Source organism: Leptinotarsa decemlineata, unplaced genomic scaffold, assembly GCF_025532065.1.
Source record: "Leptinotarsa decemlineata unplaced genomic scaffold, Ldec_3_MD MMD2_P_RNA_scaffold_12, whole genome shotgun sequence".
In the NCBI taxonomy this organism is placed as follows: Eukaryota; Metazoa; Arthropoda; class Insecta; order Coleoptera; family Chrysomelidae; genus Leptinotarsa; species Leptinotarsa decemlineata.
Window position 1 is genome coordinate 2,585,325 of NW_027412526.1, and position 13,935 is coordinate 2,599,259.

At 37.2% G+C, this 13,935-nt stretch overlaps 2 protein-coding genes across 2 annotated transcripts in view; one reads left to right on the plus strand and one right to left on the minus strand.

Annotated features, from left to right (window-relative positions):
• Nucleotides 1-13,935, minus strand: part of knk (cytochrome and DOMON domain-containing protein knickkopf) — a 24,166-nt gene continuing 10,231 nt past the window's right edge. The window contains 5 exon segments of the mRNA XM_023155878.2: nucleotides 1-324; nucleotides 327-458; nucleotides 5,378-5,632; nucleotides 7,848-8,138; nucleotides 10,481-10,616. Coding sequence (XP_023011646.2) covers nucleotides 146-324; nucleotides 327-458; nucleotides 5,378-5,632; nucleotides 7,848-8,138; nucleotides 10,481-10,616 — 993 coding nt within the window. The 3' untranslated portion in view covers nucleotides 1-145.
• The window catches only part of LOC111501948 (ankyrin repeat and SAM domain-containing protein flippy), a 21,362-nt gene continuing 17,264 nt past the window's right edge, over nucleotides 9,838-13,935 (plus strand). Inside the window, exon 1 of the mRNA XM_074171692.1 lies at nucleotides 9,838-10,073. The gene's annotated coding sequence lies outside the window, so the exon portion shown is untranslated. The remainder of the gene's footprint in view (nucleotides 10,074-13,935) is intronic.

Consider the following 13,935-nt stretch of genomic DNA (forward strand, 5'->3'; position numbering starts at 1 on the left):
TTTTCGTACAAAAAAGTTTCAATTTTAATAAATAATTTCGTTCATCAATCGATTGAAAAATATGAAACCTGGTGATAAGAGAAACATTCAAACTAATTTTGTATGGGAAAAACATTTTTCGTGTTCATCTGCTACCAAAAACTGATCACAGTGCCAGCCTCATAATATATACAAACAGGGAAGCAAGCACTAGAAATTTACTGATCAAAGTCCTACTGGAAGAGGATCTCTGGTTGAAGCTATCAACGATCCGAATCCTCCACCCCATGTTGGCTTGAGTGAAGGAGTTGTAGTAAACAACATCGGGCCAGGAACTGTTAGGGTGAACTCCAATATCCCTGGTTCTCCATCCTCGCAATGATAGGACAAAGAGCGGTTGAATTTTTTGAACATGACGAAGTCGTCATCCAGTCTCCTGTCTTGGCCCTCTTTGTGCTGGGAAAGGCAGAGGGGACCCGCTGAAACAAATAATGATAATGTTAGTAACGTCATTAAGGAGAAGATGTGATCTCAAGACTTGAACAAGAGAATATCAGATGTTGCAATCCGATTCATAAGTCCTGAGTCATTGAGATTGTAACCGGAATCAAACTTAGTGAAAAATACACAGACACTGTATAATGATGCATTGAACAATTTCATTCCGTACATTTCCACAAAAATGATATGAAGCACATGGGATACATTGAAACAGATATACATATTGTGCTAAATCATCATGATCTTCATTCTTTCTTGAACCTGTAGCGCCATCAGAAATAATTGATGCAGTGATATTCTTGAAAAATTCTTCTTGCTCAGATATTTACGGTATGAACAGCAATTCACAACACAACAAAAAATATTTTTTGAATGTTTCCTACACTAAATTAGTCAATTTCTACTAATTTTGGGGTGATAAAAACGAAAATAACAATGAAAAATTTTTATTAGCTCTGGTTTTTGAGATACACAGTACTTAATCTTAAAGAGTAGTTATACTATACGTGAAAAGTGAAAGTACATAAAACAATATTGTTATGTTTCTTTTAGAATATTTTAAGTACAAAATTAATAAAAAAAAAACATTATTCTTAGTGTTTTGACAAATAAAAGAAGTTTGTACCACCAAATTTCAATTAAGTCCATCCGATTCATTGTAAGATTGCTGTCGTTTAGCTTGTCTTTTATAAAACACTTCTGGAGCATCCCTACACACAGACCAGCAGTAGTCTGCAAGCATTGCTTCATTCCAACGGCCCTGATATCTCTGTTCCATTAAGGCAATGTCTTGATGGAATCTTTCTCCGTGTTCGTCACTCACAGCTCCACAGTTTTGTGGGAAGAAATTAAGATGAGAGTGAAGAAAATGAATTTTTAAGGACATGTTGCATCCAAGTTGGTGGTAAGCTTGAAGAAGCTCTTTAACCAATGCTGTGAAGTTATCATCTCTTTTGTTACCTAGAAACCCATGTACAACCCCCTTAAAGGCTTCCCAGGCTCTTTTTTCATTTCCTGTTAAAATCATGTCAAAAGCAGGATCATTTACGATTTCACGGATTTGAGGCCCAATAAAGATGCCTTCCTTGACTTTAGCATCACTCAACCTGGGAAACTTTGCTCTCAAGTACTTAAAAGCTTGTCCTTCCTGGTCCATGGCCTTCACAAAGTTTTTCATTAGTCCCAACTTAATATGTAATGGGGGAAGGAGAACATCCTTAGGATCTACAAGAGGCTCGTAAACTACATTTTTCTCATTAGGGTTTAGGTCTCGTGTAGGCCAGTTCATTTTTTTATAGTGAGATTTTCTATCCCGACTGTCCCACAGACACAAAAAACAACAGTACTTGGTGAACCCTAATTGCATTCCTAGGAGTATAGCAATGACTTTCAGATCACCACAGATGTGCCACTTGTGTTGTTCATATTTGATTGATTGGAGAAGTGTTTTCATATTTATATACGTTTCCTTCATGTGAACTGCATGACCTATAGGAATAGAGGGTAGCTGATTTCCATTATGCAGAAGTACAGCTTTCAAGCTTAGTTTTGAAGAGTCTATAAACAGTCTCCATTCAGATGGAGTGTGATCCAAATTCAAGCAGTCCATCAAACCATTAACATCAGAACAAACTACGAGGTTTTCTTTTTTCTCAAAAAAAGGAAACAAATCTTTTTGACGCTGTCTGTACTGAGATATTTTCACATCATGTTTTAGAAGATTCCACTGTTGTAGTCTTGACCCTAACAGCTCAGCCTTTTTCTTAGACAAGCGAAGATCTCTTATAAGGTCACTCAACTCTGCTTGACTAATTCTGTGCGGATCACTAGACCTATCGCTTACCTCAAAATCAGGGTCATAGGATGTAGAAGGATGGGTTGCTCCTTCTAAACAGTCTTCATCACCTTCATCTAAAATTTCATAGTTTTGGGGTGGAGAAGGGACTGGCAAATTGTCTGAGTGTGGTACAGGCCGAAGAGCAGATGGGAGATTAGGGTATTTAACCGTTCCTTTTTTCTTCATAGATAAACCTTGCTTAATGGGAGGAGTTAAGCAGAAATAACAGTCGTCTGTATGATTGGTAGGCTCACGCCAAACCATAGGTACTGCAAAAGCCATTGCCCGGTTTTTATTTTTCAGCCACTCTCGCAATATGACGGAACAAGAATTACAACATATATGAGGAGCCCATGATTTATCTTGGTCCCCAACTTTCACACCAAAATAATGTTCATAGGCTGTCTTAACGATAGGTGTCATTTTACGTTTCTGAGCCTTAAATGTTATTTCACCACATATATAGCAAAAGCTATCGACAGAATTCACACACTTTCGAGGCATTTCAGATCTGCACTTAAATTAAAATCAACTTCACACGATAATTTCAATAGCAACCACGTGCGTACAATTGACAAACTCACATAGGTTATGTTTACTACTTAAGAACAGCTGACGAGAGGGGTGTTATGTAAACAAACATGTGTACCAACTGTTGGTGATGAAATATTTCATTTGTTGAAAACTCAATATACATATATATAATATAATGATACTATATCTTGAAAACAAGAGCTAATATATAATTTTTATGGTCACTTTCGGTTTTAACACGTGGAAATACATTAAAATCATCTAATTTCAACCCCGAAACAAAAACTTTGTTGTGTTGTGATAGATCCTCTGTCATTTTTATTCAACTCGTGTATACAAAAAGGATGTTTTCCAGGCATGTTTGAATGTACAAAGGTATTGCCTCTTTTTAGAAAAGGAGACAGGTCTCTGGTTGGTAACTATAGACATAGACCAATATCAATCATTCCCGTTTTGGGAAAAATCTTTGAAATTATTTTGAAGAACAGGCTAATGAACTTTTTTATCAATAACAAATTATTTAGTGAAGATCAATACGGATTCAGAGCGGGTAGATCAACAACAGATACAATTCGAAAAACTGTGAGTCTGGTTATCGAGGGTCTTGAGAGAGGTGAACACGTGATATTAACCATGTGTGATCTCTCTAAAGCATTCGACTGCGTTTCGCACGATGTTCTGTTCAAAAATTTGAAATTTTATGTAGTGAGGGAGCTACCACTCAGTTTATTTCAGTCGTACTTGTGTAACATAACCCAATCTGTGTGTTTGAATGGAAACATGTCTGACAATAAAACTCTCAAGAATGGTGTACCGCAGGAATCCGTTCTGGGCCCATTGCTATTCTTGATATATTTCAATGACTTCAGTCATTTTATGTCACCAGGTAAATGTGTTCTTTTCGCAGATGTCACAACTCTAATAACGTCTCAGAAAAACATAATCTAATTACCATCAATTACTGATGATACTCTGAGAAATGCGTCTCTGTGGTTCACAACAAATCAGTTGAAATCAAATGAAAGCAAGACCCAGAAGGTCTTGTTTACGAACTCAAATACTGAAACCACTGAAAATGGCGATGATACTGCCAAACTACTAGGACTCACTCTTGACCGGAATTTATCATGGTATGCACACATTGATGAACTGAGTAAGAAGCTGTGTAAGAGTATATTTGCTTTTCGACAGCTAAATAGATTGTTGTCTCTTGACGCCCTGAGAAGTTCATTTTTGCTTTGTTCCAGTCACATATGAATTATGGCATAGTTTTGTGGGGTAATTCCTCTAACTCCATTAAAATCTTCAGACTTCAGAAAAAATCAGTAAGAATATTGCTGAATGTCAATTATAGAGATCACTGTAAGCCGCTTTTCAAAAAAATGGGTATTCATATATAGTCAATTACTTGAAATCCATAAAAATAAATCAATCTATTCGCAGCATCAGGAAATTCATCGTCATGCTACAAGAAACGCAGATCTGTTCATACGGCTTTGATACAAACTCACAAGGTCTATTAAAAATTCATTCAATACCAATCTCTACAATCATCTTCCTAATTCGTTCAAAGTGCTCAAACAAAGCTCCTTCAAAAACGAGAGTCAGAACTATTCCCCTGAAAAACTGTTTTTATAGTACTCAGGAATATTTAAGTACTTCAATTATGCCGATTTGGATTTGATTTTATTTCATCTGATATGTGAAGCTCATGTATATACATAATATTTGTTTTTTGACACTTTCAAAAATTTTAGACTGATTATTGTAATAAGACATAGCTTTAGCTCTTTGTGGACTAGCAGCTTATCTATTAATATCAGTATTATTATTATTATGATTCACACATAGTTCTGAGAAAATAAAGCATTGTGAAACGTTTACTTGAAAAACTCTTCTCAATTTTGGAGAACAGTTATACCATTCAAACATAAACGCCAAAATTGCCAAAAATCGCTAATGAAATAGGTATTGCTTGCTAGACTTGTTCCGTAACCCATCTTAGCGGTTTCCTTCTGCTTCCTAAACGGTTTTTTTTTGGTACCTTGCTGGTGTATTGACCAAACTACCCTGTTACTTTAGAATCAGCTTCGGCCTGGTTACCGGCGTGAATGACAGTGGTTTATCCGTGGCACTGAAACCTTATATAACCTCAAAAATGTTTCCAGTGCACGTTTACGATTATCTTATCAGCGTCAGGTCACATATTTATTACCTAGCGATACACACACTGTGACAACAGAAATTCACAACATGAACTGTTTTCTATACATGAATGGTCGGCACTTCAGATAATATGACAGGCCACTCTGCAGACTGATCCTAGCCATAGTCATGAGTTCTTTTGTGTTTTCAATTCGAAGCATGAAGGGTGCGTGATTCGTTATGGTATGCCTATACATATGGGAGTATAATTATTATTTTGCAATTAGTATTTGTCTTGAATATTTAACAAAATATTTCTCACTCTTTCTCAAGTCTTCCCTTTTGAAAGTAAGAGAAAACGTTTGCTTTTAATGTCCCTACCTGCAGTTGGTCTTGGCCTCCCTCTTCTGGAATACTCCACCCCCACTAAAACTCGAATTTTCGACTGCGCCTCATCAGAAAGTTTATCAAAACCTCCATGGGGTTCATCTGTGATGATGAGCGGGTGGTAATACTCAGGACTGTGGGGGTTGTTGCCACCGTACACTTTGAAAACGTAAGACAGACCTCTCCTGAGCCATATTTCTGGAGCTAGGAGGCCATTGATGTACCAAGCCAGAGCAGTCGAAGCATGTCCTGCAAAAATAAGCCCAATGGAAAAAAGCTTGCTGTGGTGCTCCTCAAGGAACTATTATTGGACCCCAAGCCCAGCATTTTGGGAATACTTTGAAAAACTGCTATCTCCATGAGGAGATGAATTATATTATCGATTTGGGGACGTCAAATCACAACACAACAAAGTTTTTGTTTCGGGGTTGAAATTAGATGATTTTAATGTATTTCCACGTGTTAAAACCGAAAGTGACCATAAAAATTATATATTAGCTCTTGTTTTCAAGATATAGTATCATTATATTATATATATGTATATTGAGTTTTCAACAAATGAAATATTTCATTACCAACAGTTGGTACACATGTTTGTTTACATAACACCCCTCTCATCAGCTGTTTTTAAGTAGTAAACATAACCTATGTGAGTTTGTCAATTGTACGCACGTGGTTGCTATTGAAATTATCGTGTGAAGTTGATTTTTAAATTAATTTAAGTGCTGATCTGAAATGCCTCGAAAGTGTGTGAATTCTGTCGATAGCTTTTGCTATATATGTGGTGAAATAACATTTAAGGCTCAGAAACGTAAAATGACACCTACCGTTAAGACAGCCTATGAACATTATTTTGGTGTGAAAGTTGGGGACCAAGATAAATCATGGGCTCCTCATATATGTTGTAATTCTTGTTCCGTCATATTGCGAGAGTGGCTGAAAAATAAAAACCGGGCAATGGCTTTTGCAGTACCTATGGTTTGGCGTGAGCCTACCAATCATACAGACGACTGTTATTTCTGCTTAACTCCTCCCATTAAGCAAGGGTTATCTATGAAGAAAAGAGGAACGGTTAAATACCCTAATCTCCCATCTGCTCTTCGGCCTGTACCACACTCAGACAATTTGCCAGTCCCTTCTCCACCGCAAAACTATGAAATTTTAGAGGAAGGTGATGAAGACTGTTTAGAAGGAGCAACCCATCCTTCTACATCCTATGACCCTGATTTTGAGGTAAGCGATAGGTCTAGTGATCCGCACAGAATTAGTCAAGCATAGTTGAGTGACCTTATAAGAGATCTTCGCTTGTCTAAGGAAAAGGCTGAGCTGTTAGGGTCAAGACTACAACAGTGGAATCTTCTAAAACATGATGTGAAAATATCTCAGTACAGACAGCATCAAAAAGATTTGCTTCCTTTTTTTGAGAAAAAAGAAAACCTCGTAGTTTGTTCTGATGTTAATGGTTTGATGGACTGCTTGAATTTGGATCACACTCCATCTGAATGGAGAAAAATGTAGTTTACGAGCCTCTTGTAGATCCTAAGGATGTTCTCCTTCCCCCATTACATATTAAGTTGGGACTAATGAAAAACTTTGTGAAGACCATGGACCAGGAAGGACAAGCTTTTAAGTACTTGAGAGCAAAGTTTCCCAGGTTGAGTGATGCTAAAGTCAAGGAAGGCATGTTTATTGGGCCTCAAATCCGTGAAATCGTAAATGATCCTGCTTTTGACATGATTTTGACAGGAAATGAAAAAAGAGCCTGGGAAGCCTTTAAGGGGGTTGTACATGGGTTTTTAGGTAACAAAAGAGATGATAACTTCACAGCATTGGTTAAAGAGCTTCTTCAAGCTTACCACCAACTTGGATGCAACATGTCCTTAAAAATTCATTTTCTTCACTCTCATCTTAATTTCTTCCCACAAAACTGTGGAGCTGTGAGTGACGAACATGGAGAAAGATTCCATCAAGACATTGCCTTAATGGAACAGAGATATCAGGGCCGTTGGAATGAAGCAATGCTTGCAGACTACTGCTGGTCTGTGTGTAGGGATGCTCCAGAAGTGTTTTATAGAAGACAAGCTAAACGACAGCGATCTTACAATGAATCGGATGGACTTAATTGAAATTTGGTGGTACAAACTTCTTTTATTTGTCAACACACTAAGAATAATGTTTTTTTTTATTAATTTTGTACTTAAAATATTCTAAAAGAAACATAACAATATTGTTTTATGTACTTTCACTTTTCACGTATAGTATAACTACTCTTTAAGATTAAGTACTGTGTATCTCAAAAACCAGAGCTAATAAAAATTTTTCATTGTTATTTTCGTTTTTATCACCCCAAAATTAGTAGAAATTGACTAATTTAGTGTAGGAAACATTCAAAAAATATTTTTTTGTTGTGTGATAATTGAAAATTAATTCGAAATCTATTTCAGAGGTAATAGATTGTTCTAACCTGTAATAGCCTGGTATCCTTTCTTAGCTCCAGAAGGTCCGATGTAGGATTTGAAGACCCTGATGGTCTTATCAAAGATCTGTCCCTTCTTCCAAGGCTCTACTGGTTCGGGCTTCGATCTTGTGAAAGAGAAGCAATTGTTCTGAGGCTCCTTGGGATTCATCTCGATTTTCACGTCGGTTTTAGAGTACAAATCGTGAAATGCTGGCTCTTGGGTCTCGTCCAGTTTTCCTACGCCCCATACGACGTAGAGGAAGCCTTCAGAAGGGAATTCTTTGTCACCGGGATCAGCTGAAAACTCGTAGGACTTAATTGTTGCAGGCTGCTTATAGCTTTAAAAGTATTTTGTTCGTGATTGGGAAATTACAGATGAATGTATCTGTGGACCATAAACGTTGATATCTTGGGAGAAATTGAAAGTTTGGATGAACATAAAGTGTTAAACAGTGTAAGACAGTCTTTCAGTTGGCCTATAGTCCGTTCATAATTTGTTGATAGCTCACTGCAAGTTTGACCTTCATTAGAGAACTGAAATACGGAGAGGACAGCTAATATGATATAATAACAAATACCAAACTAAAACTGGCAGTTTAAGATGTTTTCGACTAACCCACCTTGTATCTGAAGAAATACAATACAGCTATAAAACTTTTAATCCGATTATGTAGGTATTTTGAGTGGAAATGAGTGACCAGTGTCGTAGAGTATATGATTAAAACATTAGTTACTTTAAATAAATAAATATATTAATATTCTTAAACTGTAAGTACTGTAAACTGTATTTTTATTTTAAAAAAATTTCTTTATTTTATTCAAAAATAATAAGTTACTTGCAATTTGTAAAAGATACATTTATTTAATTAATACCTATTTTTAAATGATATAAACTACGATTACTTACAAAACTATTCAAATTCAAAATAAACAGGATCATCTTCGGAATCCGAGTCGTCTTGCAGGTTAATAATTAGCGGTTGTGTCTCTACAGTCGCATCAATTATATTGTCAAGATCCCACATTTTTTGTTCTTCTTCTATTGCATGTCTTACTGCATCTCGCCAATTTTGTTCTGTAATATGTTGTAAAGACTCATATAACAATTCACGTACAGCTTGTATTTTATATGACGTATTTTTTCTAGCCACATAGCTTTTCATTTGTGCCCAAATGAGTTCAATTGGATTTAATTCGCAGTGGTAGGGTGGAAGTCTAAGGACTGTGATGTTTCGTCTTTCATTTTGTCAACTACGTATTTCTTGAACTTAGATTTGTGTTGCCGGGCAATTTTTAAAAGTTCTGCTTTAACCATTCCATCTTCGTAAGGCAGGGACTTATTCCGCAGCCAGTCAATGATATCCTCTTTCTTCCACGCAGTCGTTGGAAGTCTTTCAACTAGTCGTGAATGATAAGGTGCATTATCTAATACTATAATTGAGTTTGGTGGTATATGTTCAATCATCTGCTCAAAATACTCTTCGAAAACATCAGCTGTCATCTCCTCGTGATAGTCTTTTGTGCTTTTGGATTCAAATTCCAACAAACCATGCTTAGCAAATCCTTTTTCACTGCCAATGTGAGAAACTATTAATCTACTGCCTTTACCAGAGGGTGGGGAAATACCAGTAGACCAACCTTCCATAAAGGCTTGCCTGGAGCTTGATATATTTTTATCTGTCCAAATTTTTGTGAGAGTATGACCTGCGTTTACCCACGTTTCGTCCTGATAGTAAATTGGCCTTCCTTCAGCCCGAAATTTTCGTATAGATCTTAGATACTTTCTTCTCCAACATATTATCTCTTCCCGGTCAATTAAAAGTGATTTTCGGTGTGAAGTTGGGTATTTCTTTTTTGTAAAAAAATTCGTGAATTTTCCTTCGAATACCATTTTTGGCAAATTCATCAATTTCAATAGGTTTTCTCCCCCTCTTTAAGTATTCGTTTGTATTTGGGTTAGCTATACCTTTTTTTTTCTTTCTGATAGGAACCTATATATTGTTGACTCCCCTACGCCCGTCATGTTGGCACAACTCTTGATTATGTTCTGAACAGTGTTTGTGGGATTCTGAGAAACCAGAGCATCGTGAACGTTCAAAACAATAGTCTTCTCTCTTGGTGAATAGACACACTTACTGACTGTACGCAACAGTACCGGTGTAAAACTTGATGATGTTGATGATGATGACGAAGCCATCGCAAGCAATCAAACAAAACAAGCAGGAACGAAAGGTACGTATATGTTTGTAGGAATATGAAAAAAAGTTACTCACGCACTGCACAAAATTCGCAAAATAAATATTAGAGACGTTAATTACTGCCGTAGACGCCGAAACACCAACGAGCCGTAAATTAAATGCGATTAAAAAATGTACTAAACCAAAAATTATTTTCGTTCGTAACAACTTCACCCTTTCAAGGCAAGTTTCGAATATAAACTGAAGCTTTATATTTAATGAATAAACACCTCAGGAACCTCCGCCTATGATTTTACGAGTTTTACGACCGTTTTATGACTTGGGCCCTCATTTTGTGCTATCGACAAATTATGAACGGACTATAGGTAGTGAAAAACATACATTGTAGTCATAAATATATAAGGAATTCTGCCAGATTGTCTGTCAATTTATGAAACTTACAAGAAATCAGCGACCTCCTGTACGTAACGATATTGATTCCATTTTCTCTTACTGCTGTGTTCAGTTGGTTACTGTCTTGACCACCCACAACTTCATCTTTGCACACCCCTTTATACTGGCCCAACACTTTTACACACTGAAATGTAAAAAGAATTATAAATGTTGTAGGGCGTCAACAATAAAACATCAGATTTAAAGAATCTCACGAAATCCGACCATTGTGGTGCAGAAAAATGTATAGGGTTTGCTTGAAACAAATAAAATGATCAAGATAAAAGATTAAAATGACCACAGAATGAAAATAATAAAAGTAAGCGAACAATTGAAAGGACATTTCACGAAGTGACGTTTCGATTGTTACTATCCTCAATCGCCCTCGGGTGATGACTGGCCTAATTCCTTCGAGAGGTGACTTTATAGGTTATTTGAACGCTTTTATTTATCCCCTCTTCCCTCTCTTCGCCTCACCGGTTTAGCGGGAGTAAACCGTTCTCCCGCTTGATTACAGGTTTCCATATATCGCGTATCTCTACGCTAGCTTGAATGAATGCGTCGTGGAACAACATACATGCAGCTCCTTTGAACTTTTTTCAAACCAGATGACCTTGTCATCTCAGCAAGGTCCACATCGGGAAGGGTTGCTTGTGATATCCTCCAAAGGTTAGGTTGTTCACAGTTGGTGCCTGAGGGAGCAGATGTCTGTCAACTCCAGCAAAACTGTGATAATCCCCTTCACCAGGAGGAGAAAATTGGACGATCTAACGCCACTTTTCCTCAATGGTGAGGTCATTCCATTTGGAACGGAGGTGAAATATCTTGGCATTGTCCTTGATGAAAAACTCACCTGGAACGCTCACTGGGAAAAAGTTTTACACAAAGCCAGACTGTCCCTAGGAACATGTCGAAGGATTTGTGGTAAAACTTGGGGTTCAGATCCCAAACAAATCCATTGGATTTATGTGATGATTGTCAGACCAATGATCACTTATGGTGCAATTGCCTGGTGGCCGAAGGCTTTACAGAAAACGGCTCAAGCGAAGCTCTTTGGCTTACAGAGACAGGCTTGTCTGGCCATCAGTGGTGCCAACAGTACCACACCGTCAGCGGCCATAGATATTCTTCTAGATCTACCTCCTCTCCACATTTTTCTGGAGAGAGAGGCTAGATGGACTGCATGCAGACTTTTACACATTGCCAATTGCACAAATCATTTCAATGCAGAGTGCAACAGACTCTTGGTTGACACTGGAAGTCACAGCATTCTGGAAATGACCTCTGACTTTATGTCTTCAACGGTCAACTACGAACTGCCTTATAAAGTACTGTTCCCGAGTAGAGAGGACTGGATCTTCCGGGAGAAGGAAATATCAAGAGCAGATAGTTGTTGGTTCACAGATGGATCAAAAACACCTTCTGGTTCTGGTGCAGGTGTTTTCAGTCGCAGTCGCACGGTCTGATAGAGTCTTGATGATTCGTGGTAGTTGGATTCGTGGTTCAGATACTGTCCCGTTTGAGTGGGTTTTCGGTATACAGATGTTTCCCATTTAGTGTCGGTCCTCTTCACCAAAACGTCTAAGAATGGCAATTCGTTGTGGACTTCCTTCTCCTTTGTGAAGGTAATGGAAGGTTTTACGATGTTGATGTGCTCAAGAAAGGTGTCTAGTTCTACATTCCTATGGTTCCATTTCTAAACTAGTCATTCTAGTTCCGTGGTAAAGACCGAACTATAGTAAAACCAATAATGATTGAGAGTAAAGCGCGTTGTCATATCTAAATTTTACGTTACCAGTTTATAGCAGAATCAAAATATAGTAAGCAGTAGAGTTGTAGGTTGTGGCAAATTATAGATAATACACAATACTAGTACTATTAAAAGGTATTATTTATGACAAAAATCAGTAATAAGCTTGTAATGAGTAATACTTATACATTTCCTGATTACTGATCAGTTAAAATTCATTATTTTCTGTATAGTGTTAGATATTTATTACAACTAGTGGCAACGCTGTACGCAACGATATTTCTGTCTTTGTCACTTTACCGTAACTTCCATCTCATCGTTGCAGTCCTCACTAATGTACTTGCAGCCATGGGCGTATCATTGGTTTGTGAATTATACAGGGTGAATTGTACGTTTTACAGTTAAGTTAGTCAGCAATCAACGTGTTGTGATAACAATTGGTGAAAATAATAGTGCTAATAAATGTTTAAGCGTTACATAATTATATTTCTACACCGTTCTCAAACTACTCAAAAAATGGGAGACATGGTCGGGCCTTCCACGTCGAAAAAGGTAAAACGGTCGGAGTCTCGGTCAGTAAGAGAAAAACAATTTGTACTGCGAGTATTTCACTGTCTTGAAAGAGATCATCAGCCACCAAAAGATGACTTTGTGCATATGTGCTGTAATTCTACGTGTGTACCTCCGAATAACCAACCGGGCATTTCTACATCATTAAGTTCCACAATTACAAAAGATAAATTAGTTGATATGTGCTCTGATTATACCGGTGTACCAAAATCATCGATTTACAAAATACCAAGAGAAGCAGAAATTCATGGGGACATACAAACGCCAAAAACTAGTTGCGGACGAAAAAAATCACAGTTGATGAAGAAGCCAAAACCAGTATACGCAGAACTATTCACAGTTTCTTTTTCAGAAATGAGCTGCCCACACTACAAACAGTTCTGGAGGCACTTAGCGATCATGAATTGGTCCCAAAAATGGGTAAAGAAACTTTTAGGAAACAGTGGATTTATGCCAAATGGTGAATTAATATTTAAATCTAAGAAAACAGGCGACTATCATGAAGAGATGAATACGGAGGTGTTTGAAAAATGGTTTGAAGGCATCATTGAACTTGTGGAACCTGGGTCTGTCATCGTCATGGACAATGCCCCATACCATAGTCGATATTTAGAACCATTACCGAAACAATCATGGAAAAAAGCAGCAATTCAAGAATGGTTAATTAATAAGAACATCCAATATAATAAAGATAGTTTGAAGGCAGAACTACTTCAGCTAACAAAATTACACACAGACAAATATAAAAAATTCGCAGTGGATGAAATGGCGTTAAGTCGTGGAATTACAGTTTTAAGGTTACCACCATACCACTGCGAATTAAACCCAATAGAATTAATCTGGGCGCAAGTAAAAGGATATGTGGCACGATAAAACAGAACATTTAAATTAGTGGACGTGCAACATCACCTACAAGAAGCTATTCGCACTGTTTCTGCAGAAGACTGGAAGAAATGCATGCAGCATATTTTAAAAGAGGAGCAAAAAATGTGGGACGTAGACAACCGTATTGAACACAATATTGAACCAATCATAATTCACTTTGATGATAGCGTTAGCAACAGTGACGAATCTGAGGTTGAAGATTAGACGAAAATTTGTACATTTACATTTATATTATATTCTATTATCAAAAATTTGTAAT